General features: G+C 43.3%; 1 protein-coding gene across 1 annotated transcript in view; it reads left to right on the top strand.

Annotated features, from left to right (window-relative positions):
* Positions 1 to 27370, top strand: part of SPTLC2 (serine palmitoyltransferase long chain base subunit 2) — a 109069-nt gene extending 81699 nt beyond the window's left edge. The window contains exons 10-12 of the mRNA XM_077819201.1: positions 16896 to 17031; positions 18514 to 18643; positions 26674 to 27370. Coding sequence (XP_077675327.1) covers positions 16896 to 17031; positions 18514 to 18643; positions 26674 to 26793 — 386 coding nt within the window. The 3' untranslated portion in view covers positions 26794 to 27370. The remainder of the gene's footprint in view (positions 1 to 16895; positions 17032 to 18513; positions 18644 to 26673) is intronic.
* Positions 27371 to 27815: the final 445 nt, after the last annotated feature.

Below are 27815 nucleotides of genomic sequence, written 5' to 3'. Positions count from 1 at the left end.
CTATCAGAAGTTCTGTTTGAAACCCATATTTTCAAGGGGTTTATAACATGAATTTGTCTGTAAAAGCTCTCTTCATTCTTCAGCTTGGAAACCACGGGCTCAGCCTAGAGCAGTTTTTTGAATATTGATTTTGTTAAATTCTAGTAGCTTTTAAAAACTATTTGCAGGATATAGGCATTGCAACTGAAAAGAGTTCAGGAGGGTTCAGAGTTACTCTGCATTGCCAGTGAGCCAGGTCCCCCTCCTGAATTAAATCATTGCTTACAGTTCTTCCAAATGGCCTACAAACACCCACTCTCTTCAGTCGATTGCTTTCTCAACCCGCTTTGTGTATGTGTGTAAGGAGCACATTCCTCTTGGTTTCCCAGTGCCCCGTCATTTGCTGTGTGTCTTCTGGACTATGAGCTCTGATGCAGGGACTGTCCACGTGTATCTTGTACACTGCAAAGAGAGTAAATTAACATAGGGCTAGGCTTTGCAACCAAACCAGCGGTTCAAAAATGGTTAATTCCTCTTGTGGTTGAACAGGGTCCTAGCATGGTGTGGCTTAGGTTATGGCAAAGTATGGGCAGAGTCAAACCATCATAACCAGGTTTAAAAACAAGTAGAGACCAGGGCTAAAGAATGGTTATAACAGTTTGATTCAGTCAATACAAGCCAGCCAAATTTAGAAGCCAGTTTAGCCACAAATCAAACATTGATTTGCACTGTGTTCTAGCTGAAGAAATGGAGTTGTGTGCAGGTGAGGAGAGTGCCTAGTCCTCACCACCTTTACTGTCCCAGTTCCTACGGCTGCCCTTCTGCCCTGGATATTCCTCTCCTGCTGATGTTGGCTGGCGGCTTTAGTCCTGCTGCTGACTCCAGTTCCTGAGCATGGTTCTAGTTTCCACTTCTTATGTAGCAGTGGCCCCAAGTGGAAGTAGCTGTACTGGTTTCTCCTCCTGAAGGCCTGTAGAAGCAACTAGAAACAAGGAGGAGGAAGCAGCACCTTTTGCCCTTGCCAGTTCTCCACAGATCACCAGCAAATTTTCCGCAGGCCTCAAACTGCTACTATGAAAAATCACAAATGTTCAGATAACTTTCCAGGTCTGTTCTAAACAGACAGCTCGGGAAGCTGTTAATTCCAGCTAGTTGCTTCCTTATCCTGACTAATTTGCTTAAGCAGTAGATTTTTTTTGGATGAGGCAGTTAAATAGCTGGAAGCATCAAAAGAACTTGGCGTTGAACGTTAAGGAGCAGTTTTAACTCTAACAAATTACATTTTTAGGTTTCCTTTGTTTTGACAGAACCTCTTGGAGCATGTGTGCGCACATGGGAATTGATTCTTCCTGATGGGAGATTCTTGGAATGCAGCATTTAATCTGTGTGTTTATAAATACACACACCTATCTATTCATAGCATCCCAGATTATATTATGGCCTGTCATAAATGCAGTTCTCCAGATCCAGAATGGAAATCTGCAGACAGGCAGCTTCTAAAATTGAGGATGTAAAATGTTCACTTTTAAATATTAAGACCTGTTTAAGTATGAATACAGATTTGGTGCTTAATGAATCTCCTTGTCCTCAGCGCGTAGAATCCATAAGTAATAAAGACTAACACTGTATGTTGGTTTCAGACCTTCAGAATGCTTGGACCTTTTAATTCTTTTACAATATACCTAGTCTCAGTTGGAATGGCTTGGAACTTTTCTTTTAAAATCAACCCAAACCTTTTTTGTGAGATGATATAAATCACTTAAACTGGTTGAAGTTTGAAAAACTCAAAACAGATTTCTCTAAGAAATGACCTTGCTGCTGTGCATTCCTTTAGCAGCAGCATCCATGTGGACCACTCTTGGATTTCTTCCATTTTGCCCACTGTCTTGAGTCTGGCTATGGAGGTGGCAAATGTACGTACCATCTAAAATTACCTTTAAGTATGTGTCTGTATGGATCCCCATCCTCGTGCTTAGAGACCAGATTTTTTTTTACTAGCAATGACTGTTGGGGCTGTGGATGTGTCCTGTGCCACTTTGTGCTCCTGTATGAGTGCAGGGGCACCTACACTCGGATTCTCATTGGCTACATCATCTCTAAGAAGTAAGTAACCACTCTCTCTTTCCAACTTGTGTAACTGGCTCTATCCCAAAAAACATGGGATGCTAAATACTTTGGAATCTGACTTCTTGAAACAAGGGAGAAATCTTTTGTATAGCTGTGTGGCACTGAAAAGGTAGTTCCTTATGTTAGCAGACATGCTGCTGAGGTAATGCTGATCATTCTTTCCATGTTGGGTCTTTGTAGAGGTGGTAAGTTTCTGAATCATAGAATCATAGAATATCAGGGTTGGAAGGGACCCCTGAAGGTCACCTAGTCCAACCCCCTGCTCGAAGCAGGACCAATTCCCAGTTAAATCATCCCAGCCAGGGCTTTGTCAAGCCTGACCTTAAAAACTTCTAAGGAAGGAGATTCTACCACCTCCCTAGGTAACGCATTCCAGTGTTTCACCACCCTCTTAGTGAAAAAGTTTTTCCTAATATCTAATCTAAACCTCCCCCACTGCAACTTGAGACCATTACTCCTCGTTCTGTCATCTGCTACCATTGAGAACAGTCTAGAGCCATCCTCTTTGGAACCCCCTTTCAGGTAGTTGAAAGCAGCTATCAAATCCCCCCTCATTCTTCTTTTCTGCAGGCTAAACAATCCCAGCTCCCTCAGCCTCTCCTCATAAGTCATGTGTTCTAGACCCCTAATCATTTTTGTTGCCCTTCGCTGGACTCTCTCCAATTTATCCACATCCTTCTTGTAGTGTGGGGCCCAAAACTGGACACAGTACTCCAGATGAGGCCTCACCAATGTCGAATAGAGGGGAACAATCACGTCCCTCGATCTGCTCGCTATGCCCCTACTTATACATCCCAAAATGCCATTGGCCTTCTTGGCAACAAGGGCACACTGCTGACTCATATCCAGCTTCTCGTCCACTGTCACCCCTAGGTCCTTTTCTGCAGAACTGCTGCCTAGCCATTCGGTCCCTAGTCTATAGCGGTGCATTGGATTCTTCCATCCTAAGTGCAGGACCCTGCACTTATCCTTATTGAACCTCATCAGATTTCTTTTGGCCCAATCCTCCAATTTGTCTAGGTCCTTCTGTATCCTATCCCTCCCCTCCAGCGTATCTACCACTCCTCCCAGTTTAGTATCATCCGCAAATTTGCTGAGAGTGCAATCCACATCTGGTTGCGGTTTCCCCTAAATCTCCACAATGTTCACTAATTTAAAATCTTGAATCGCACCTCTTTCTCTGGTCTATCTGCCCATGTTCTTAAGAGTCCTTTTTACATGGATATAACAATCTTCTCCCCACTCCTTATGACTTAACATTCATCTAGAAATAGATATTGTTCTAAACAGGGGGGAAATACTATAGAACAATACTTAGCACTCACATACCAATATTTTCAAAGTGGGATTTTGCTGTTCAGTGTTCCAGACCTTTCTATGTTTAACAATTTTATATTTGTATTAAAATGGCTCCTATTGCTTTGAATAGAAGTGGCTCTGAAACTGAATCCTGAGGGTTCAATTTCAGAGCATTAAAATGCTTCCACTAAGTTTAGCCTCAATTAGCAGTTTTTATTTGAAGCTGCCCTTGAATAAAAGCTATCTTGTCTAATTTTTAGTGACCATAGCTTTTATTTGCAGTCAGATATCCTTATCATACTCAGACGTGCTACGTCTTAGCCAGCCTAAAACTGCCTTGAATAACTGTAGAGTAGAAGTTATGGCTGGCTCCCGTTCTGTGGGAGAGGGGCATGGAAGAGAGAATTTGCTATATCCTATATGAAGAAACTTTACATTGGCACTGAAAACTGGCCTGTCACCCTTCTATCTAATTAAAAGGTGAAGGAATTGGCTAGTGAGATCTTTTTGGAAAGATGAAGTAATTAAGTGCTATAAACTAGCAGAGCTTGTCCATAAAGTGACTAATTATTCTATTAACATTGCAGACAGTTTTGTAAGAAACCTTCAGGAGATCATCAAATCTCTAAAAGTTCAGTGGAGACTTTACTGTTAGCAGAGGAATACTGGGGTCCCTTTTTAGGTCTTAAGGTGTTTCTTTCCAGAGCAAAGTGCGCACTTTCTCTTACAGGCACACCCAACCAAAAAGATACCATATTAGAAATATTAAACAGAATGGTGGTTTAAACCTTTGCAAAAAAAAAAAGAAAAGAAAAGAAAAAGAAATACAGTATTTTATGTGGAAAAGCTTACATGCTTGGCTATATTACAGCATCAATCAGACTTGGAGAAAAAGTTTGTGGAGAATGATTTATGCAACCAAGATTTCATTGCCAGTTTAGTTTCTGAAATAGAAAGAGAACACTTCTAAATGTCCAAAGATAGACTTTTGAAGTAACTAGAAAATCAAGTACAGATCATCACACACTGTTTTTTCCTATTTTATTCATTAACAGCAGCATTGTGGAGATTGAAGTCAGACAACGGAACCACGCTCACCCAAATTAACAGAAAAGCAGCGTTTTATCTCCACCTTCTGGAAAAGATAGCTTGAAATGTTGTGGTCTGCAAAGAGTCCTCCAAACTCTTTTGGTGACATTAGGAGCTCTCAGATCACCTTGAGCTTAGTAGAAAGGAGAGACCTAGACAGCCATGCTTTCCTAATTACTTTGCACCAATATCTTTAACCTCAAAATCTGTACGTCATGTGCTTTCAGCAGTCTTATGTGGGGCCAAAGTGCTCAGCCAGGAATCCTCTTTAGACTAGGACTTGTGCAACAGAGAATTACCTGGCAGTCTGACATAAATTAAACCAAAAAAGACTCACTTGCCAGAATGAGTGTTCTCGCAGGTTATACTGTTATAACTATACTGGCTTAAATTAACATTGCAAGTAATACAGAAGCAGCTTCCCCATGTAGGCAAAGCCTTAGGCCATGTCTACACTAGGGTTGCTTTGCTGGTATAGCTATACGGGTATATTATACTGGCAAAGTGATCTGGCAAAACTGCACATAAGCCAACATAGCTTATTCCAGCCCCTCCACCCCCCAAGCAGAATAAACTATATTGGCAAAAGGGTAGCTTTACACTAGCAGATTTTGCTGACACAGCTACATTGGTCAGGGATTGCACCCAGAAGTGACATCGCTGTGCTGGCAGAAGTCTGTAGTGTAGCTCTGGCCTTAGAAACAAAGTATGGAATAGGAATTACCCTTTAAATTGAAAGAGAATGGAGTGAATTGAAGAGAATTCCCAGGATGCTCAGATCTCAGAGTGAGGTACATTATCGATGTAGCATTAAATTAAATCTTTGCTCTGATCTCCCCAACTTCCTCTACAGAGTTACAGGAAAAAACGGTCTTTAGTCTGCTGCAGTGGATTTTTCTAGCCAAAATGGCTTCTTACTAACAGGCATCAACATTTTTAGATGGGTCCTCTCAGGGGCAGCTGTTCCTTTTATGAGGTGGACTAGTGTGCTGCTTCACAACTTCTCAAAGATTTCCATTAAAAATCCCTGCTAATAAATGTTAAAACTACGATGTCGCTCTCAAAACTTAATGGTAGGGTTGTTACACCCTTACTTCCAGCTATGAAGTTATGGTGGGCAGCCGCTATTCTTAGAGGGACACAGGTAAGTATTTTTAGGTATCTGATATAGATCATGTGAATGGAATGATTTTGCCTATTATGAATAGCAGTCGCCATGTCTATGAATTTTCACTAGGTTTTAAACGGTTTAAAAATTCCCTGGCAGTGTTAAAAACCAAAACAAACAAAAAAGAGAAGAATATTAAACTAGCACTTGGGAATGAGCGTGAAACTCACCAGTCCAGCTTCATTGTTCATACAGAAGTGCAAAACACAAATGGCATAAGTTATGACGACACAACTCTTTTTTTTAAAAAGAGCTAAGAATTTCAGGGTTAGTCATCCAAATGGGTGCATTGAGAGGAGAGATGAGGGAAAGGCCCAGGACAGGAGCATTTTAATGGATAATCAAGGTAAGGAGCAACTTCATCATCATTCCTAGCTAAAATAGGAATTTTTTTAACAAATACCTCATAGAAAAATGTTTTCCCTTTCACTAATATCTGTTTATTCACATGACCTCTACTGCAATACCAACACACAGTTCTGTCTGTACTGTGCAAGGGATTTTAATAAAGATAAATGCTGCTTTGAAATCTCTTGAAGAATTAACCAAAAATGTAAAGGATCTTAGGGGTATTTGTGTTTCACAGAAAGTCTTTCATTTAGATCCAGGCAGAAATGGTCACTAGTGTAGCATGAAAATAAAGCTGTGCCCGTGTTCCTTTGCCCAGCTAGAGTTGGTTTACCACCCTCCCCGAGTGCAGCATTTGTCAATGATCTGTTTGTATACAACACAACATGCCTCTGATTCCTCCAGAAGCCTGGATGACGAAGTGTCGCATTGTTTAGAAGGGCAGAATTTGTGATTATTCCCCAGTAACAGCCCTGAAAGTGCAGGAGGCAAAAACAAATATGTCTGGATTGAACTAAAGGTCATGTGTGTGATAACACCCCTCAGAGCTAGTTCATCAGCCATTATAGCAGCTGGTTGGGACATTCCAAATGAGACCCTTTGTAGCAGAGAGAGCCTTCTGCAATAAAATCTGGTTCTTTGGATTTATAGGGACGACTTTTTATAATAGAATGGGAAGAAGTAAAACTCAGACTCCTGACTTCATTGAAAAGTGTCTGCTTTTTCCCTTGTCAGTTGCAAAAGAACCTGGAGTGCTGTCTGTGCTAGTCTTAGAATCAACATCCTGCTCTAACGATATGCCCATCCTGGACTGGAAGGATTTACTTAAAAAACATTTTGTGGCAAATGGAGGAGGTGGTTGTCTTAGGCCTTGTCTACGCTATACAGTTTTGTCATCAAAACTGGAGGTGTAAACTCTACAATGCTCCTCCCGCCAATGTAACTCCCCTGCTGTGACGACATAAAACTACCTCAGCAAGAGGCATAGGGCTTATGTCGGTGTAGTTAGGGCAACAGTGTGTGTAGACACTGTGTTCCTTACATGGGCTATCGGCTCTCATTCTTCTCAATTTCACAGCTCCAGTGGAGCTATGAAATTAACAAGAAAGCCAGCTCCTGGACTGCTGCCCAGTCTCTGCTTCCAAGCCGAGCTACCGCTTAGGCTCCCAGCTTGGGCTGCTGCCCATGCTCCCCACGGTGAGGCCTGCTACCCTCAGGAGTCCTTGCTCCCCACCTGGAGCATGGCAGCCACCTGGACTTTGGAGGTGAGAAACCCCAGAAGGCTGCTTCCAGCTGGGAGTGTGGAAGCAAGAAGCCGGGGATGGGGGTAGCTGAGCTCCCAGTGGGGAGCTGTGTGGATCTGAGAGCCCTGGCTCTCAGTCCCCCACACTGCCCCTCTTCAGTGGGTGGAAGTGCTCCTCATGAGGACGCGCACCACCAACAGAAGGAGGGTAGTGGGGACATCTGCCACTGCAGTAATGAATGCGGTGGCTGTAAGTCGACCTAACATAGGTCATCTTATCTTTATAGTGTAGCCAGAGCCTTAGGCTCCTGGCAATGCTACACACAAAGTTTGGACTATTAGTTTAAGCAAGAGCTTTGATGTTTTGAAGCACAATGACAGCTAAATAGATGGAAGCTCTTTTGTATACCCGTTTCATTGATCAACCCCATCATTCACCCATCATGATCACTGTGGAATCTTAGACTCCCCACCTGTTTAGTGCTGCCCATCTCTGTGCATCCTTCATTTGTCCTTAACTTTAGGCATGAGAGCTTCTGAGGGGTAGATGGGTACTTGAAAGTTATTCTGTGACATATCCTTATTTCTCAGCCCAGGAGAAACCGACAACCAAATAATGCTGATTTACCGTGTACCAGCAGTGCTAGAGATGTATCATTCTCATGCTGCTTCAGACGGTGTATTCAGGATACGAAATGGATTCTCGTGAGAAGGCTTTGAGCTGCTCAGGATTTTAGAGGGGTGTTTAGCTCACTGTTTCAAGGTTGCTGCTTCCTATTTGTTTACATGATCCTTCTTATCCAGCCATCATCTGTGTCTTTATATGTCTTAAAAATATCAGAGTAAAAAGCCCATTCTCCCCCCCCCTTCCCCCCATACAAGTCATCTTTTGAGGCTTAAATAGAAGTTTGTAAAATTAGCATTAAAAGTGAAATAATAAGCACCAATTACTGGAAGAGGTGCATTGGAACAAAAAATGTCTTACCCTCATCCCTACCATCATTTCATCTATGGCACCTAGTAGCACTCTAGTACAAGTGCAAAGCTGTGCAGGCCTAAAGCAAGAGCAGGTCCGGTGCACAATGTATAGAGTTAGGTTGCTCACCACAGTGCTTATAAATGTCAGAACACTTACCTGGTGTTCCCAGGCCTGAAATGTTCCTGTAGGGTTGATAGAAGCCACCTTATACTGACAGTTCCATAAAGAATGGATTTGAGAGAGGCTCTTAACTGCTCAGTCACTGAAGCTGCTGTTATCATGGTGGTAGCCTGGGGTAGGAGAGGTGCTACTTCATGCTTGAGTACCACTTCTGCACTAAAGGTATCATGTGGCATCTGTCAACCAGAGTGGTGGCGATTTAAAGTGATGAACCTTGTCATCCAGGGCTCATGAAAGGTTGTTACAATCAAGGACATGGGTGTTTTCCCATCTAACTGCTATCTAGACACACTTAGCACATCTTAGCTCTCCAAACATGCGTTTATTTTCATTCTCTTACAGCCTTGTTCTTATTTCTTATCTCTGCCGGATCCACAAAACCAATACCACCCCAGCTCTGTAAGAGTTGAAGGCTGGATATAAAGGGAACATGCCCTTTAAATAGCATGTGACCTTTACTTATATGATACCTTGGCTGCCTAGCCCTTTGAAGATAGATGTGAACTTTACACTACATGATAATATTCAGATTGTTAGTATCAAGGGGTAGTGTCACTGAATTGTGAAGGAATTTTTTTGTGAGTGAAATGGGTTGTAAAAGGTAACAGAGGCAAAAGAGGAGTTAGTTGTTAACTTTAGGAAACCAAAGAGACAAGCTGGTTGTGACTTGAATCCCAAAGCAGATCTGTCAGTAGCTAATTTAATCCATTTACCATCCCCATGTAGTTTCATATCAGATGCCCTGATAAGGGGCTCCTAGTTTTCTTTTCTAGTCCTTTAAAGAATTCAGTTACATTGCCCCCTGAAGGTCACTGCATTCCAGTTCACCAGATTAAAGGATGTTAACATAACTGTTACACAGCTCCTCTGTGTGTGCAGACAATTGGCAGGGCAGTGTCTCAGCAGCTCTGATTTGAGCTGTCTGAAAAATGAAGTTAACCTTTGCCAAGAATTACAGCTGCTGGAAAGTTGCTGCCATCCCAGCATCTTCCTAGACCTGTAGTTGAGCAGATACAGACAGAAGTCTGAGCTCCACAACTTATGGTCAGACTAGAGAGGCAAGTCTGACTGTTATGTACATAGCAGGATAACACTGGATATGTCTGCACTGCAGCAGAAACCCAGGGGGAGTAGAATTTGAGTTAGCAGGCCCTGGGTTTGTTAACCTAGGGCTTGAGCATCTACACTCCTTTGTAACGTCAAGTTAGGAATTGTTGAACCCTAGGTCCCAACCTGCAGATCTAGCATCTACACTACATTATGTTGGCCCTAGTCTCACCACCCATATCTCAGATTCCCTAGCACCCACCCAAAATATGGGCACTCTAGCCTTGTGTTCAGGTGCAGTGTGGGAAAACTTGAGTCTCCAGAGGACAAAGAAAGTTGACCCATGGGATTGTAGGATACTTTTGGTAGACTGAGAGCATGAGTCCAGGCTGTCTCTACTCTGCAAAATAATAGGACTTGGATCTTGGGGCCCAGCTTGACTTAGGCTCAGACCCCCCACTCGTGGGACCCTGGATCTGAGCCCTGGCTTAGCACGATTTGTGTGTAGACAGAAGCGCAGTTAGGCTTGAGCCTGAATTGGAATGCTGAGCTTACATTGCAGTGTAGACACAGGATCTAGGGCCCTGCCTGTACAGTTGTTTATGCTGGTTTGGTTTCACTGAAGTTAGCAGCACTGGGAGCACTAGCGCCGAGAAATGTGCTGACTGCTGCCAGTCGTCAGCACTGTGTTAATTTACATCTGCTCGGAGCATGGTTAAAGGACTCCATGCTTAAAATGGTGGTAGCAGCTGGCAGCCCAACCACTGGTGCTCCCAATGTTGCTAATGCCAATGTAGTTAAACCAGCATTTACTGTTGACAAAGCCAGAGTTGGGTGTGTTTTCTCTTAACCTTTTACATAGTACTCCAGTAGTGTACCTCCATTGCCTTTGAAACCAATGTGGTATTTTAAGATAGAGCCAGGATACCAAATATCTTATGCTGAGGGAGGTAAAAACTACATGGTACTTCGGATGTAAAAGGACTAGGGGAACAGAAGCTCCAGGGTTTTAATCCTTGTTTGGCTGATGACTAATCTTGGATTAGACATTTAACCTCACTGTTCCTCCATTTTCTTCATCTATAATGCGTGGCCAACCTGAGCCTGAGAAGGAACCAGAATTTACCAATGTACATAGCCAAAGAGCCACAGTAATAAGTCAACAGTCCCCCATCAGCTCCCCCTCCCCTGTTCCCAGCGTCTCCTTCCCATCGGCAGCCCTGCCAATCAGCACCTCCCTGCACCTCCCAATCAGCTGTTTTGTGGTGTGCAGGAGGCGGGAGGGAGCCAGGGCATGGCAGGCTCAGGGGAGGGGAGGGGAAGGGGTGGAGTGGGGGCAGGGCCTGTGGCAGGGGCAGGGCTTGAGCAGTGAGCACCCACCCCCGGCACATTGGAAAGTAGGCACCTGTAGCTCCAGCCTCAGAGTCGGTACCTATACTAGGAGCCGCATATTAACTTCTGAGGAGCCGCATGTGGCTCCGGAGCCACAGGTTGGCCACCCCAATCTATAAAATGGCAAAGAATTGCTCCACAGCAGTGGTGGGAAAAGACTACTGGGTATCAATAAAATGCTTTGAAGCTTGAAAGCATAGTATAAGCATTAACTTTTAGCATCATGAGAGCCTTGAAAGAGTCCAGAGAAGAAAATAGCAAAGCAGCTATGGACTATAAATTAGGACTGAGATTTCAGGTTAAGCTTTAGCCCATGAGGCCTCCAATGATTAGAGAGGTGATGTGGGCATAAGTTATCTTGCTTCTTATTCATAGTAGTGAAAGTGGATATTTGTTTGAGGGGTTTTTTTAGTATACATACTAAAAATTTTGCCAAAAGGTGTGTGGCTGTGCGATATTATATAGGGACAGGGACCACTGCAGCTTTCTCTGAGAAGGTCCCAGCATAGCCTTCCTGTTCACCATAATTTGCTCTTTCGAACTGTCCCTGGAGAACCCTAACTTCTATTGCATACAGTGGGATTGGAAATATATGGATTAGCTCTCACCCTCCGTCAGGAACACTAACCTTCCACTGTTGTTGTAGATCTGCTCATTCAGACCTTACTGTGCAGTCAGCATTAACTGAAATCAAGTTACTAGTGTTCAGGCTTGAGAAAGCTTAGAGAGATTCTGCATTTAGGGGATCTGATTGGACTTGAGAGCTAATTACATGATAGGCTCAGAGTGTGAAGTTATGTCCCTGTTCTACAGGAGATGAGTGGGAAAGGGTGGAGGGAGTTATACACTTACACAGCACAAATTCTGGAGAGAGTGTTTTGAAAAAAAATGTTATTGGGGAAGGGAGGTGAAGACATTGTCCTTAGCTGGTGGTGGTGATTGTAGTTTAAAAACTCTGAAGCTAGCCTTTCATCAAAGGAGGAGTTGGGATGTAAAACACACTGATGTTTCACCCTTTATTTTTATATTTGGTTTTTGATTGTGTGATTGTGGATAGAGTATTTGGCCTATTTTTGGCTTTGAACTACATACAGTATTAACCCATGTCACTCCAGGTCACATCAAACGAAATTTTTTCTCTTCCTGGCATGAGATGCGCCCCTGGGATGTCTCCTCTTCCATCTACTACAGAACGCTGCTTACTAGAAAAGTAAGCAGAGCCCAGCCAGTCATCCACCACATACCACATTGAGGGGTTACTACTGCTACACTTGCTGTTTCAGCAGATGAAATTTGCACTCAGTAGAGACAAAGATATGGCATCACTTCTCCACGAACTCTGAAAGACAGTGATCTGTAAGTTATACGGGGTAGACCATAGTAAATCTTACTATCCCAGTCTTATCACTGCCTTGGTATCTTCTCATGCTAAACAAATTAAAACATCAACTTGTCCTCCAAAACCATGGCAACCGTCTTGTTGGTGAGAGTGAGTGAAACTTCCTGTAGGCAAATTTAACTATATATTATACTCTATAATTGTTAGTACTTTAATTTCAAATAGGCATCCTTACATGTTGCTGTCAAATAGACTGATGTTTAGTCTAGACTGCCTATACAGACATATTTTCTGCATGCACTGGCTGTACCTTACGCAGCAAATGCCTCAGCACAGATTTGGTTGTATATATGGTTACTTGTAAGGAGCGGTTGAAGCCAGATACATATGTGAGTGAGAGTTTGCCTTCATGTTTCCAAGCTATACCTGGAGACTGTAAGCTCTGGGCTCCAGTTTCTTGGTATGGACGAGCTGTCATGTAAGCTTTAAAACACCGTCGTGGCTGGTTGGGGAAAAATTGGACCTACCAAGATATGGTAGAGGGCAGGTACGTGCTAGGGTTGCCATTTTTGGTTGGATGTATTCCTGGAGGTTTCATCACATGACGTAATCTTTCATTAAAAATTAATTTTTAATTCCTGGAGACACCAGGGCAATCCTGGAGGCTTGGCAACCTTGGTACCTGAACAAACGTAGTGTGTGTCCCTCTGTTGAACCTTTTTGCCCTATTCTCATGGGCAGGCGGTGTGCTAACATTTACCAGAATGCTGTTCTGAATACTACTAACAACATAATGACAGGTTTCAGAGTAGCAGCCATGTTAGTCTGTAGTCACAAAAAGAAAAGGGGTACTTGTGGCACCTTAGAGACTAACAAATTTCGTGAGCTACAGCTCACTTCATCGGATGCATTCAGTGGAATTTCCACTGAATGCATCCAATGAAGATGAAGTGAGCTGTAGCTCACGAAAGCTTATGCTCAAATAAATTTGTTAGTCTCTTAAGGTGCCACAAGTACTCCTGTTCTCTTTACTAATAACATAACTGTTGTAAATAACATTCCCCATAGACACATTGTTCTGCTACACATGGTGGTGAATAAAGGAAAAATATATAGGATTGTAAAGTCCCATTTATTCATATCTGAATACTAGTGACAGCAGAATTTTCAGAAGCCTTCTCAATCTATCATTACCTTTGTACACTCAGTAGCTAACCTCCCAGTGATCTGCCGCACATTATCTATCCATCGCACTGGTTGTCCCCTATAATGATGACCCAGCACCATTCCTTCCATTATAACTTTCTCAGGTTATTCCACCTCTGTGCCTGATGTAACCGGTGTACGTAAGTTTGGGCTTGTTGATTTCTGAGAGCAGGGGTCCACTCCTGTCCAATAATTTTATATTTTTATAAAACATATTCATCTTTTCTATCCAGGAGATACACAAGAGTCTTCAAACACCACATCTCAAATGCTTTGGTTTTCTTCTTGTTAGCAGCATTAGTTTCCCAGGATTCACATCCATAAGTTGCTATGGAAAAGAAATTTAAGCTTTTCTCCAATCTAACCTTCATACATTTCAAGATGCCACAATTTTCCCACAGTTTCATAAGGGAGGCCATGGCTGTGGGAGTCATCCCTAGTGCTCGGATTTGAGCAGCCTTCTTGGCTGGATGTGTGTGAGCCCAGATAACTAAATTCATCTACTGTCTCTACAGCTTGACTGTGTTAATCGTGATGTCCGCTTGCATCCTTTTGAATGTGTCAACGAATGTGCATTTCATATTCCCTACATTCAGGAATAGTTCATATTCCTCGCTAGCTGTTTTTACAGACTCCCAGCATTTGTTGCATTGCATCAGTAGTTGCAGCAAGAGTGTTGTATCAGCATATCTGCGGTTAGGTTTAAGAAGTGTCCACCAATGGAAATCTGAGCTCTCTTCACTTTATCAAAACCTTCCAGGGCTTCTCATAATAAATTCTCTGTATGTATTGAAGAGACTTGGGGACAGAAATACACCCTTGTCTCACAGCCTGCCCAATGAAAAACCACTTGCTGTTGCTCAGTGTTGTTTGTACCATGGTCTGTTGTTGACCGATGCAACTGGTGATGACTTCAATGAGATGCTTTCAAATCCACCTATCTGCCAGTAACCTCCAGAGACCGTCATGTCAGACGGTATCAAATACTTTGGAATAGTCAATGAGATGTGTTATCAGTGGGTTATTATGCTTCCTGCATCTTTCAGTGTTATAACTGATATTTGCTATTTTATTACATAGGCCTTGTCCCTCTCTGAAACCAGCTTGTTGTTGTGTTGGTGGTGGCTCTATCCTTCACTTTGTGATCCTGAATTATGTAGAGCAGCATTTCACTCACGTGCGATATCAGGGAGATGGTGCTGAAGGGAATAGAACAGCCTGCAGTAACTTCCTTTGGTAAGGGCAGAAAGATTCCTTTCGTCCAGTCATCTGGCCAGTTTCCAGTCATCCATACATTAAAGCAAATTTTCCACATGAGTTCAATACCATGATCACCAATTACCTTTCAGCAATTGTGCTGGTACGTTATCTAGCCATGGTGCTTTCCCAGGCTTCGTTTTCATAATAGCTGGCACCACTGCCTCTCATAGGGTTGACGGCTCCAGCTCTGTACTCGTTCCTATTGTCCTGTGTTGTAAGTGGTTCTGAGGCATACATATTGGCACAGTAATCTCTCTACCTGCATTTGATGATATCACTTTCAATAAGAACTCTGCCATCATGATCTTTTATTATACTCTCTCGCAGGAAAATCTTTAGTAAGAAGTCTGACCAGTATACTATGGGTAGGCCCCTACCAAATTCATGGCCATGTGAAAACGCATCCCGGACCGTGAAATCTGGTCTCTTGTGTGCTTTTACCCGATCCTAAACAGATCTCACAAGAGAGACCAGCATTTCTCAAATTGGGGGTCCTGACCCAAAAGGGAGTTGCAGGGGAGTCACAAGGTTATTTTAGGGGGGTTGTGGTATTGCCACCGTGACTTCTGGGCTGCCGTCAGAGCTGGGGAGCTGGAGAGCGGCGGCTGTTGGCCAGGCACCCCACTCTGAAGGCGGCACCCCGCCACCAGCAGTGCAGAAGGAAGGGTGGCAATACCATCGCTGCTGCTGCTGCCGTTGGCTCTGCCTTCAGAGCTGGGCTCCTGGCCGGCAGCTGCCACCCTCCAGCTGCCCAGCTCCCAAGGCAGCGCAGAAGTCAGGATAGCAGTACCACGACCCCTCCCCCCCCCACAATAACCTTACAATAACCTTGCGACCTCCCCCTCCCCCACAACTCCTTTTTGTGTCAGGACCCCTATAATTACAACACTGAAATTTCAGATTTAAATAGCTGAAATCATGAAATTTATTATTTTTTTTAAATCCTGTGACCATGATATTGACCAAAATGGACCAAGAATTTGGTATAGCTCTAACTATTGGGGAGAGGGCAGTTGCCCTGACTTTGTGACTTTTTTTGGAAGGGGTCTCTAGGAATATAATTCTAATTTTAAATTGAAACCCTCATTTGGGATTGTTGGTAGAGAACATTTCAGAAACCAGAAAGATATCATAAAGTCACTTAAGACTGCATACTATCAGTATAAAATATGGGGTATTATTTAGACCGTGGCATTCTGAAGACAGTGATCCTTTCAAAGGATTTGTGTAGCAGAGAAATTTGATGTATTTTTTTGGGTGGGAGACCTGTGATATGTGGGGAGGGGGGAGGGGTACTGAGCTTTGGAGTAAAAGGTCTGATCATTTCAATGTGTAGGCACACATACGAGTCTGTTTGAGAGACCAGGATATGTGCAGATGGAACTGCAGTGTACAGGAGTTGGAGTAATGTAACAGCACGCTCATAATGTGCAGCAAGAATGGAGAAAAAAATATCTGAAGCTATCTTCAAAAGCCTTGTGTCAGGTTTCAGGAGCTGAACTTGCTTATGTTATGGATACATCTGACAGAAGCTTGAAAGTATTCCTCTGTAAGCATGGCTTTGGATTTTCAAATCTCAGTCCATCTGCAACCCTGCATTTCAAGTCAGAGGTTGAACTTTCAGTTTGTTCTGCTGTAATGGTATGTTCAGAAAATAAAACCTTAAACAAGCTAAATTTTGGTTTGCATGCTTACCTTATAGCTGTCTTTTTATCTTGTGCCTCTTTGACTTCAGCATATTGGCAAAGGGTAGCAATATTGTCTCAGTTGATTAGTTTCTTTACTGAATTCTCTTTCACAAATTCACTAACTCTGCTTTGTTGTTGTGGATTTGCCAGTGAGCCATGGTCTACTGGCATGAATCTTTTATAGGAGCGTGTGATTACCCATGTTCCAGACAATCTCAGTACAAACCTAATTATTATGGAAGAATTAAGGAATCATTTAAACTCTTGCAGCTCATAAAAGGGTCATCTGTTGTCCATTCTGCGGCAGTGTAGCCAGAAAATAGAGTAATCTTGGCCGTGTTAAAGGGAACTCTGAGGAAGGAGATACTGCAAACAATTGCTGGTTGCAGTTCAAATTTTAAATAACTTTGCAGTTTAGTTAACACTTTTATATACAAAGCTGGTCCAAATATGTTCATAATAGAGATGGCACAAGACTAACTACAGTTATGTGGTACATGTGATCTATGGTGGTCATTTTGCTCATGGTTTTTCCTTCATTTTTTTTCCAGGCAAGGAATGTGTGCAGCAGTTGGCAGAGAACACCAGGTATTTCAGGAGGCGGCTGAAGGAGATGGGCTTTATTATCTATGGAAACGAAGATTCTCCAGTTGTGCCTTTGATGCTGTACATGCCAGCAAAAATTGGGTAGGTTCAGTGGAGAAAATTCCCCATCCATCCACTTGACCCAGACTTGTTAGGAAGCTGGCTTTTTTTCCTGGTCTCTGTGCCTACTGCATGTAGAACTGCCAGAGACATGTAGAATACTGCCGTGTTCTACAAGTGCTCAGGAAGCTCTCTTCGTCTTGGTTTATACTTGGAAAGAAGCATTTGAGAGAATGACATTTAGAGGTATTTTTTGGCCTATGAGCAAAAGGGAGAGGAGTAAACTCCAAACTGTAGGCAAGAATTGGTTTTGTGTTGCTCTTGGGATTCAGATATGGGACTAAGGGGGACATGCAGCTAAGAGATGAGGTGAGATCTGGTAGAAATGGAAGCCACTCCTGGGCGTGATGTGATGGTCACAGAACCACATGCGGGAGGTACAGGTTCTGAAGTGGTTTTGGTCTCAAACGGGTAGTCCCTCGATTTACAGCTGTTTAGGTCATACTTTTTTTGGGGCCTTGTGCTGGGAATGTTTACATTAGAGAGGATATGAATAAGAGGCTATCAGAGATGTACACAGAATAACAAATGGTACAGAGAAGGTGAATGGGTAGATAGGAACATCCCCATTCTCCTAATTCAAGAACAAAGGGGAATTCCATGAAATTGAAGGGCAGCAAATTTAAAACCACTTAAAAGGAAGTACATTTTACACAGTGCATAAGTCCATGAAACTCATTGCGAGTTGAGGCCAAGAGCTTAGTACAGTACAAAGAAGGGTTAGATTTTTTTATATGGATTGTGGAAACTTTCACAGTTACATTAGGATTATAAACCCTCATGCCTCTGGGGTATAAGACAGCCACCATCTGACAAGGATTAGGAATGAATTTTCCTTATGGGAAGGTATTCCCTGTCTGTCCATTATGGAGATTCTTGCACCTTCCTCTGAAGAATCTAGTTCTGGCCACTGTCTGGCATACTGTCAATTGTCCATCTAGTCTGCTACCTAGTCAAGAATGGCAATTGCTAGGTTCTTATGAGCACTTTTGAGCAGATGCCACAGTGTACCTTAATTGCATTACATTGGTGAAAACAATCCTTTTTTGAAACTGCAGAGGCTTCTGCTTCAGGGATAGGCAGCAGGGGGGAATTCCTCTTATAGTCAGACTCTGGAGTGTAAGTCCTTGTTTTCCATCAGAAAGATTTTCAAGCTTAGGTTACAAATCCATTTAGAAGCAGCCCACTAAAAGACCAGCTCCTGCCAAATATAATCTTTCAGCTTTGTTAGAACTTAATACAGTGAAACCTTTCTGGGAAGACCACCTCTGGACTGAACAAAAGAAGCCTTTGTGAGCAGGCATTCTACCTCAAAGAGAAGGCAGTGGAAAGTCAGAACTGCAGCCTGTCAGGCACGCTTCACCAAAGGCCTGTGTGGTTTAGTGTACTGAGACCTTTACGCTGCTGCTCTGTCTCTGCTTCTTCAGTATCACTCTCAACATTCCTCATTGCTTTCTCTTGCAGTGCATTTGGGCGTGAGATGCTGAAGCGAAAGATAGGTGTCGTGGTTGTGGGTTTCCCTGCCACCCCAATCATCGAATCCAGAGCCAGATTCTGTGTGTCTGCAGCTCATACCAAAGAGATGCTTGATACTGTAAGTGTCTGATCTTGTCTTCCTCTCATCCATGTCTGTAACTTCTCTAAACAGAGACGGCATTTGGCTGTTGGTTTTTGCAAGCTGGTTCTTTGTTCGGCACACAAGCCAAACAAGTATCCATAGCATCACAGAAACTAGAGATGAAAAAGATTTCCCTCTGGACAATACGTGGTTGTCTATGGTACATATTCTAGGGCTTTCCTCAGTACATTTTTAAATGAGCCAGCTAACACTCTGTCCATCACTTCCCTTGAGAGAACTCCCCTTCCTCTCTTAAAAGGCGGTAATTTGTGTGTTATGGATAGTTAAGAACACAAGGGCAAGTGCTTGTTCCTTCTAGCCTTAGACTTGGAAGTTAGAGCTGGAAAAGACGGACTAGCTAATCGGGGCCCAGGAGTGCAGTGTTATTGACATCAGGACATTAGGTACCACTAGATATTCCTGGAGGGAATTCTACACCACTGTGCGCACACCGAATTCATGTCCCCCAGGAGACTTCTTTGTTTCCATGCAGAAAAATTATTTTCTGACAGAGAAGTGAAACGGAAGCCTCAAGAGCGGTCATGCACCCTTCCCCAGTAGTGTGGGCACATCATTTTAGGTGCCTGGAGCAGCTGGTGAAGAGGTAAATCACTGCAGGGGGACAGGGCTGGGGATACCCTGGCCTGTGGCTCCTACCCTGCACCAGGCTTAGCTACTAGTCCCAGATGGGATGAGGATTGGGGAGGACAGGACTTGCTCTTCCCCTGCAAGCAGCAGCTGAAGCTGGGTCAGACCCACTCCGCAAAAACCTCCCTCAGCTGCAGGAAGCTCTCCCTCCCCCTCCCCTCCCCCCCCCGCCCCCATCGTTCCTCAACTGTGGGGGAAGGGGTCACTGTATTAGGAGCTGCTACCCCATCCTCCCAACCCCCATGCATCCAGATCCTCCCACCAAGCCCCTCCTGCCCGAACCCCCACTCTGCTGAGCCTCACCCCCTGCATCTGGACCCCCCCTGCACCCAGGGGCCTCCTCCCTCTTGTGGAGCCCCACCTCTGCTGCACCTGGACCCCCCGCTGACCCCTGCACCATCCCAACGAGCCCCCCCACACCTGGACCCCCACCTCACTGAGCTCCAACTAGCTGTACCCAAATTCACACCCCACTAAGCCCCACTTTTCCAGCACCCGGACCCCCCTGCCAAGCCCCATACTCCACACTGACCCCCCCCACACACCAACTCCAACCACCTTCACCTTGACACTCCTACGCCCCCCACCCCCAGTGGGGCATCCAGATTTTCACTCACTCTGAGCCACCTGCACCCAGATTTCCCGACATAGAAATCCCTCACACCACACCTGGATCCCTCCACACTTGGAGCTTGCCAGGCTGTACCCGGCACAGAGGGGCAGGGCCTCGGGGTGTTTCTGGGGTAGGCCCAGCCCTTGTGCAGTGTCAGGGTCTGGTGCAGCCTCACTGCTGAGTCTGTTTCCCAGGGGGGCTGCAGGGTGATCTCCCACCTTCATGCCTGTGCTCCCCACTGCCGTGCTGGAGCCTTCACATTTATTTATTGACAAATAAAATTTGCAGAATTCCCTGAGGAGTAACTGGAGTTAGAACTGTCACCCTTGCTAAAGCCTCAGAGGTGAAGGATTGAACACTGTCCTCAGATGTCCTCAGAACGCAGTCCACCTGCACATTGGCAGGTGATGGAGGACTGCTCCGTTGCACCTATTGTGGTGACTAAATTTATTTCAACAGATAGTTGTTTAAGCTTGTTGTCTTTGAAGGACAGGCACACTGTATGTAACCCAGTCCAAGGCTATGTCAAAGCTCCCAATGTCCTGCAGACTCCCTGCTTCATAGTGTGGTTCCATTAAAGCTTTCTAGGAGCTTCATAAAATGATAACTCAAGTGATGCTTTTCCCTTTGTACTGAACCCAGTACCTCAGAATGGCTGTAGGAGGCGCTGTGCTGCTGGAGTTACTCTTTTCCCAGGTTTGGGAGCTCCTCCTAAGCACTATCTCCTATTTTCTTTGGGAGAGAAGGGGAACTGGTGGGCAAGGCACTCGAGATCACATCTCTGTGGCTAGAGACGTGTAGAGTCAGAAAGCAGGAGAATATTTAAACACACACGGTTTAGACAGCTTAGTTAGGTCACTAGCATATACCCCGTAACTGTATTGATGGATTATAGCCAACTGCGTTGTCTCAGAAGTGTCCAAATACGAGTAGGTAGTAACAGTTTTATATAGTGTAATAGACAGGAGTTGGCAGGTGAGCTGACAGTTTCCAACGTGTTGTCAAAAACCAAGAGCCTACCACCACAGCACCTTTAGATCAGCAGCTGAGAATTCAGCTTGTTTGGTTTTTGTCTTTGCTAGGAAACCAATAAAACAGAATGGTATAAGTCATGTATGTGTACACACAATACATAAATGAATGTGCAATTTTATAGCAAGCTTAGATTCAGTTATCTTTCCTCACCACAGTTACTTATTCAATAAAGGATTTACTGCACTATGCGTCACTGATCAGACTCATCCCCTTACAATTATTTAATCAACTAGGCAAACAGGATGACATGCATACAAGTCACCCAAGTGACCACAGTCTCTTAGGCCTTGTCTACACTATAGGGGAAATTCGATCTAAACTATGCAATTTGAGTTAAGTGAATATCATAACTCAAATTGACGTAGATCTACTTACTGCGGGGTCCACACTACTCAGTGTTGACGGGAGAGCAATCTGCAGACGATCCCCTGGTAAGTGCAGACAAGCCCTTACAGCTGGTCTACACTGGGAACTTACATTGGCATAGCTACGTCACTTAAAGGTGTGGAAAAATCCACATCATAGTTAAGCCTACCTAACCCTCGTCAACAGAAGAATTCTTCCATTGACCTATCTACCACCTCTCAAGGAGATGGATTACCTAGGCCAGTGGTTTTCAACCTTTTTCCATTTGTGGACCCCTACAAATTTTCCAATGGTGGTGCGGACCCCTTTAGAAATCTTAGACAGTCTGCAGACCAAGTTGAAAAGCATTGTAAGTCGACAGGAGAACACCTCCTGTCAGCATAGGTAGTGTCTGTACTGAAGCGTTTCAAGTCTAGACAAGCCCTTACTCTGTCTCCCAATTCTACACTGTCTGTTGTCTCCTCCTGTTGTCTAAATTAAGAGTAAGCACTTTGGGATGAGGTGTCCATCTATTTGTTTTCTCAAGTATGCTTATGATGCTATTATAAATGAATAAATAGTACTGTACCCTTTCCATTCAAAACAAAACCATGCTCCTCTGTTGTAAGCGTACCTTTCTTCTACCATCCTGTTCACTAGTAGCATTCCAACTGGCCAAAGAATATTTCAAATCTTATTTTTTCTCATGTTTATTTTTAACTATTAATATAGCCAATAATAGTAATAACGCTTTATATAGAACTTCTCCAAAAATAACCAGGTGCTTCAATTTAGAGGAAATTATTAAGGCCTGGTCTAAACTGGGGGGGATCAATCTAAGTTACGCAACTTCAGCTATGTGAATAACATAGCTGAAGTCGACGTACTTAAACCTACTCACTGCAGCATCTTCGCTACGGTGAGTTGACTGTTGCCACTCCCCCGTCGACTCTATCTGCGCCTCTCGCAGCACTGGAGTACAGAAGTCAATGAGAGAGCGCTCGGGTCAATTTATCGTGTCTAGATTAGACGCAATAAATCAACCCCTGCTGGATCGATCTCTGCCCGCTGATCCGGCGGGTAGTATAGACATACCATTTGTCTTATTGTGTCTTTTCTGATGTAGAGGGGGAGTTTGGTAGCAAACAGCCATCAGAGGTTAAGCACTGGCCGCCGGATCTGATCCCTCTCTAACTGATTGCAAAAATACCAAAGAAATATTGAATCTGTGATAGAATTGGGGAGGGCTAGCAGGGGGCTTGTCAGAGCTGAGGCTGGAGAGGGAAATTGGGTAAAGTCTACACTTATATGCCTGGAGCTACCAGTTCTATTATCCGGACGCTTTCCTAAACAAATTTCACCTAATGTTGGAAGCTTGTACGAGGGAGGCTTAACTTATAAATGATATTTATAATGCTTCCCTTTTCTTATTAAATAAACCCACACAATGGGCAGCAGTTCTCTGTTACAATTTATAATTGTTTTATGTAAATAAAATTTCCTTGCCTGAAAATATTTGGCTCTGGATTAGAGCAAAGTCCCTCCTAACCTGCATCCCTGTGGGCTGGTGCTTTCTTTTCAGTGATGAAAAATATATTACACTTTCCTGAAGTCAGAGTTCACCAGTGCTGTTTCCTTTGTAGTCTTTGCTAGTGACATGATTCTTTTTGTTTAAAATTAATAAAATCCTAAATCTGAGTTCAAGAATAACAGTTAACAGTTCTTTCAACAGAAATTCAACCTTAAATTGTTTCCATATGGGGCCTTTCGTTAAAGCTCTGGTAAAACATGCCCACTATTATACTGAAGTCCAGCTTCTTCCAGGCTTGTCATTCCCCCAAATTTTGGAGCGGATAGTCTCTTGCTGCCAGATATAACAAGCATGAGGGGCCATTGTTTAAAGAAACAAAAACTTGAAATATTGATCCAGGAAGGTAAATCTTGTAGAAATACATTAACCCTTCCTGCAAACACCATTCTCAAGAACAGGAGATTTGGACTAGACAATCTCACAATTAGAATATTAATCCTACGTATGGAATTAGTGGATCTCTCATGGAACGGTTGAGTATATCTGTATAAACAAACTTAAACTTCAAGCACCATTATGTACAGTAATACTAACCCCAGAAGTTCAGAAATCATGAGCTTGGCCCAGAAATCATGACTTAAACCAAAAAACCTTGTCTTTTAAAGTTTCTTCTAACTTTTGAACTCATCGTCTCATACGTACTAGGGGATGAGCAAATAGCATTGCTTACTCTTGCAAAACTACATTAAGGTGACTTTGGCTCCGGCTGCAGAAGTCCTTGGTAGAGGACCCAACTGAGATCGGGGCCCCATTGTGCAAGGCAATGTAAAAATGTGTAGAAAGGCAGTCCCTCCTCCAGAGAGATCGGTCTAATGCAAAGCATGATAGTGAGTTTGTGATATAAGATCTGGAATTTGGATTCATCAAACTCCTCTAATATAGGGGCCATCAAACATCCATTAGATGGGAACAACTTCAATCCCTGCTGGGCTGGCCAGGGTTCAATAGGGACCTGCAGGTGAAAAGCTAGGTAGTTCATTTCCACTGCCCTAAGGTGTCCAGTCCCCCATAGCACTAATATTACATCTTGGAGGATGAGGCTTGCTTCCTGGAAAGATATGTTTATTATATCAAGTTTTGATCACTTTGGAGCTTACACAAGCAGTGTTGTCTATTCAGGACACCAACAAAATCTGCCGCTGTGCTCTTAAAGGGATAGCTCCCATTTTTGTCTAATTGTTAACTTGCCCATCTCAGTCTGCTAGGTTTTGTTGTAGGGTCTTTGGGACATGGACTGTCTTTTTGTTCTGTTTGTACAGCACCTAGCACAATGGGGTCCATGACTGGGGCTCATGTGCATTTTGATAATATAAATAACCAAATCAAAATAAGAATGCATCAGTAAAACATTAGCACAACATGCAAATTCACTTCTAAATATTTTTTTAATATAAAACAATTACAGTAACTATTCTAGTGTCCATACACTTAATATTTATACTTGTGTATTTTTCACCGCCTCATGGGGCACTAACAGAGCTTGAATCTACAGATCCTCTACACAGACCTCTCTGTGGACCAGCCCATACAGGATTACACAACTGTATGTGAGACAGAAATGGAACATTGGGCATCAGGATTCCTGGGTTCTGTTCCTGCTCTGGAAGTAGATTATGGTCAAGGGGTTACAGAGCATAGCCAAATGTAACAGCACTCCAACTTGGGTTGTTTGGAGATTGGGCATAGACCTCTTGATGTAAAAAGCAGGAGCCTGTGCCTTCGAGCACCAGGTCTCGAAGCATGAAAGCAGTAGCAGAGGCATAAACCTCTGTATGTGGTCTGACCACCAGTGGGTAACACTGAACCCCAGTTAGTGTGGGTGACATAAGTGCCTCGTTTGGCATGTTTCTTCTGAAAGGCAGTGTAGCAACATGAGTGAGAGTTAGGTGGGCATGCATGCACACACTTCTTCCCCAAAAGCCTGTGAAGGCAGGAGCTCTTCCTGGGGCCAAAAATCACATTACTCACGAGCTGGTGGCATTGTGTTGCCTTGAGGGCATAGGTGCAATCTGAGACAGTATTGCAAATCTGTGGGGGAACTTGCCCTTCCAATGATGAGCCCACAGCCTGAGCGCCTAGCTGTTTGTTTGGGAACCGTTCAGGTTCATCCATTCATGCATTCCAAATGGCCAAATTATATGTAAGATTCCACACCCAGCCTTGACTTTTGCTGTTAGACTAGTATGGCTTTCCCAGGAATATTTCAGGTGAGGTCCATCGACTTTGCCATCTTTCAGTGGCAGAGGCATGATCTGGGGGATGTGGCTAATAAAGAATCAGATTCTTCTAAGGAGCCACGCACTCCTCTTATGCTGCACAAATAAAAATATTTTATTGAATGTAAAGCCTGAAGTAAATATCTATTTTTACTTGAGAGCTTCAATCTGTCATAGCAGCAGACCCGTTATCTATTCTGCTGAGCCATTATGTCTGCTATGCAAAGGTTGTCATGTTTGGATGCCTGAGCAAGTTAACATAGATGTGCTTTGATGATTTAGTCTTTAGACCCCAGGTGCTGTCTGTTTCAGTTAGTATTGTAAAGATTCTTTGCTGCAGAGTTGCACATTGTTATGCCATGTTAAGTCTTTGAACCAAAAAAAAAAAAAAAATCTTCGTCCAATTCTAAAATTTGAGACTGATTTTGATTCTCCCTCCCCCGACTGACATTTTTACCTTTAATTCAAAGTCTTTTGAACCATTGGCTTGATTGGCCAGCAACATGTCTTCATCACTTATCCTGATTCTGTCCATGTCACCTGGGAAAAAGCTGTCCTTTGCTAATTTGCCTCGTTTGTGTAAACTGGTGCAATTTAAAATATAGACAAGGCCTGATGGTGTTGTATAGTGCACGTGACACTAGTGACTAGTATCATGAGGGAAAGTCTTCAGTATAATAGATTCTCTTCTTAGGGAGGGTCTGTTTTGATGACTCTAAGGTAGGGTTGCATGTGATGCTAAAAAATTCACTCCAGTCAGTGGTGACCAAAAATCATAGCTGTTTGATGGCCTGTGTGAAATGATCTTAGTCCAGTTTGTAGTAAAGTGTCCATTGCAAAAGAAACACCATTGCAGTGGGCTTCCTGTGTTAGAAGTTTCCATAAAATGAGAGTGAGCTGCTCATCCTAAGATCCAAATGTGTGACAGACCAACGCGACTTTACTTGCAATACAAGCTGATGACGATAAGCTTAGCGCCCATAAGAAACTTTACACTTTTGAAAGTGCAGTGCTAGTACTAAATAAATATGTAAGGTGTTTGTGTAAAGTTTTCTGCCACTTAGTTTGTATATCTGATGTCAGTTTACAGTGCTAAACTGAGTACAATTGTGTATTTGTGACTATGGTGTATATGGGTCTAAATGGAGTGGATATACCTTGTAATGAGGTACAGTATGAGGATGTGGGGACTGAGAATTGCCTTTTGGGATAGCCCTTTCGGGGTTTGCATTAAGGCACACGGTGTATTGGGGAAGCTTGCTTGCCATGCTGCTGTCTTTCACACTTGTTCTGTGCATAAACATAATATTTCATACTCTAGGGACAGTCAATTGTCAGCTTTACACTAAAACCACAATAAAATGATTAGGGAGAAGCTTAGTATTGTCTTTAATTTGTGACAAGGGGCAGCATAGCAAAACCTTGCTCAGTTATAGGGTTGCTTTCAAGGTAGTCTATGCACTTAGTGTATGTCAGAGATGCAGAGGTAGCTGTACTATTAGGGGTTTCATGTCCTGATTCTCTCTGCTGATATGTCGTGGTCTCTCCCCTCTCCCAGGTTTTAAAGGAATTAGATGAAATTGGGGACCTCTTGCAACTGAAGTATTCTCGTCACCGGTTGGTGCCTCTCTTGGACCGGCCATTTGATGAGACTACGTATGAAGAAACAGAAGACTGAACTCCCTCCACATGCCTTGGGGCATTCCCACGAAAGACTCTGTGGCACAGAGGCCACACAGTCCTTGAACCACACACTTCTGACTGCTTAGCATAAAAAGGACATTTTTTTCACAATACTGAAGTAGCCACATCATCTCTAAATGGCAATTTGTAAATAGTAAAACAGCTTTGATTCTTGTGTCTTCAGGGTAGGGCCCTAGAGAGATGCTTGGCTCTATTTTTTTTCTTGTTGCTTTTTTAATTATTTATTTGTCACTGTGAAATCACAGTGACCCTAGTTGGCACAGATGCCCCACGTACACTACTAGTCTCAGGAGTGCCAGCTGAAATGTCATGTCTGCAGCACGGCACTGTTGTGGTAGCACTTCCAATTTCACTACTAGGCGTCTAACTTTGCCAGGGAGTGATGGGCTGGCCAGTTTGTTCAATGGAGATCTCGTAGAGAAACTGTTGATAACTTGTTTAATCTATTTAACAAGACACATAATCAACCATAGCTTTTTCCTTTTGCATTTACTTACGTTTAAAACTTGAGTTGTCTTTTTTTAAATAATAAACATGTTGCTGACATGTCACTGACAGAAACATTGTTCCAAAACGTTGGCTAGTTCCACCAGCCACAAGCAAGAGACCTCTCTGGACTTCACCCTTTTTCCCCTAATCTGGCTACCAGATTGATTCCTGGTTTGATGCCAAGTATTGTCATTATGGGGAGTGGGGTGATGGAGAGCTTTTCTGAGTAGGAAAGATCTTTCCACTGTTACTTTCCTCATAGCTCTAACTCATGGCATAGTCAGACCTCCATTTCCGAAAATGAATCTATTGTGGCTCACTTCCTCATGTACAAGCAACTTTGCTTTGCTCAAGCTTAAGAGCTGTCCAGGTCTGTTAAAAGATGATCAGATGATTGACAGGTTATAAAAAAAAATATACTCAGAATTATAACTAAAACCCCCAAACCTTTCTCTTCTGCTGGAGAAAGCTCCCATTTGCTATCAGAACCGGAATTGCATGGTAAGA

This window comes from Eretmochelys imbricata, chromosome 6 (assembly GCF_965152235.1).
Source record: "Eretmochelys imbricata isolate rEreImb1 chromosome 6, rEreImb1.hap1, whole genome shotgun sequence".
Lineage (NCBI taxonomy): Eukaryota > Metazoa > Chordata > Testudines > Cheloniidae > Eretmochelys > Eretmochelys imbricata.
Note: the sequence above shows the minus strand (reverse complement) of the source record. Positions and strands in the feature narration are given on the sequence as shown.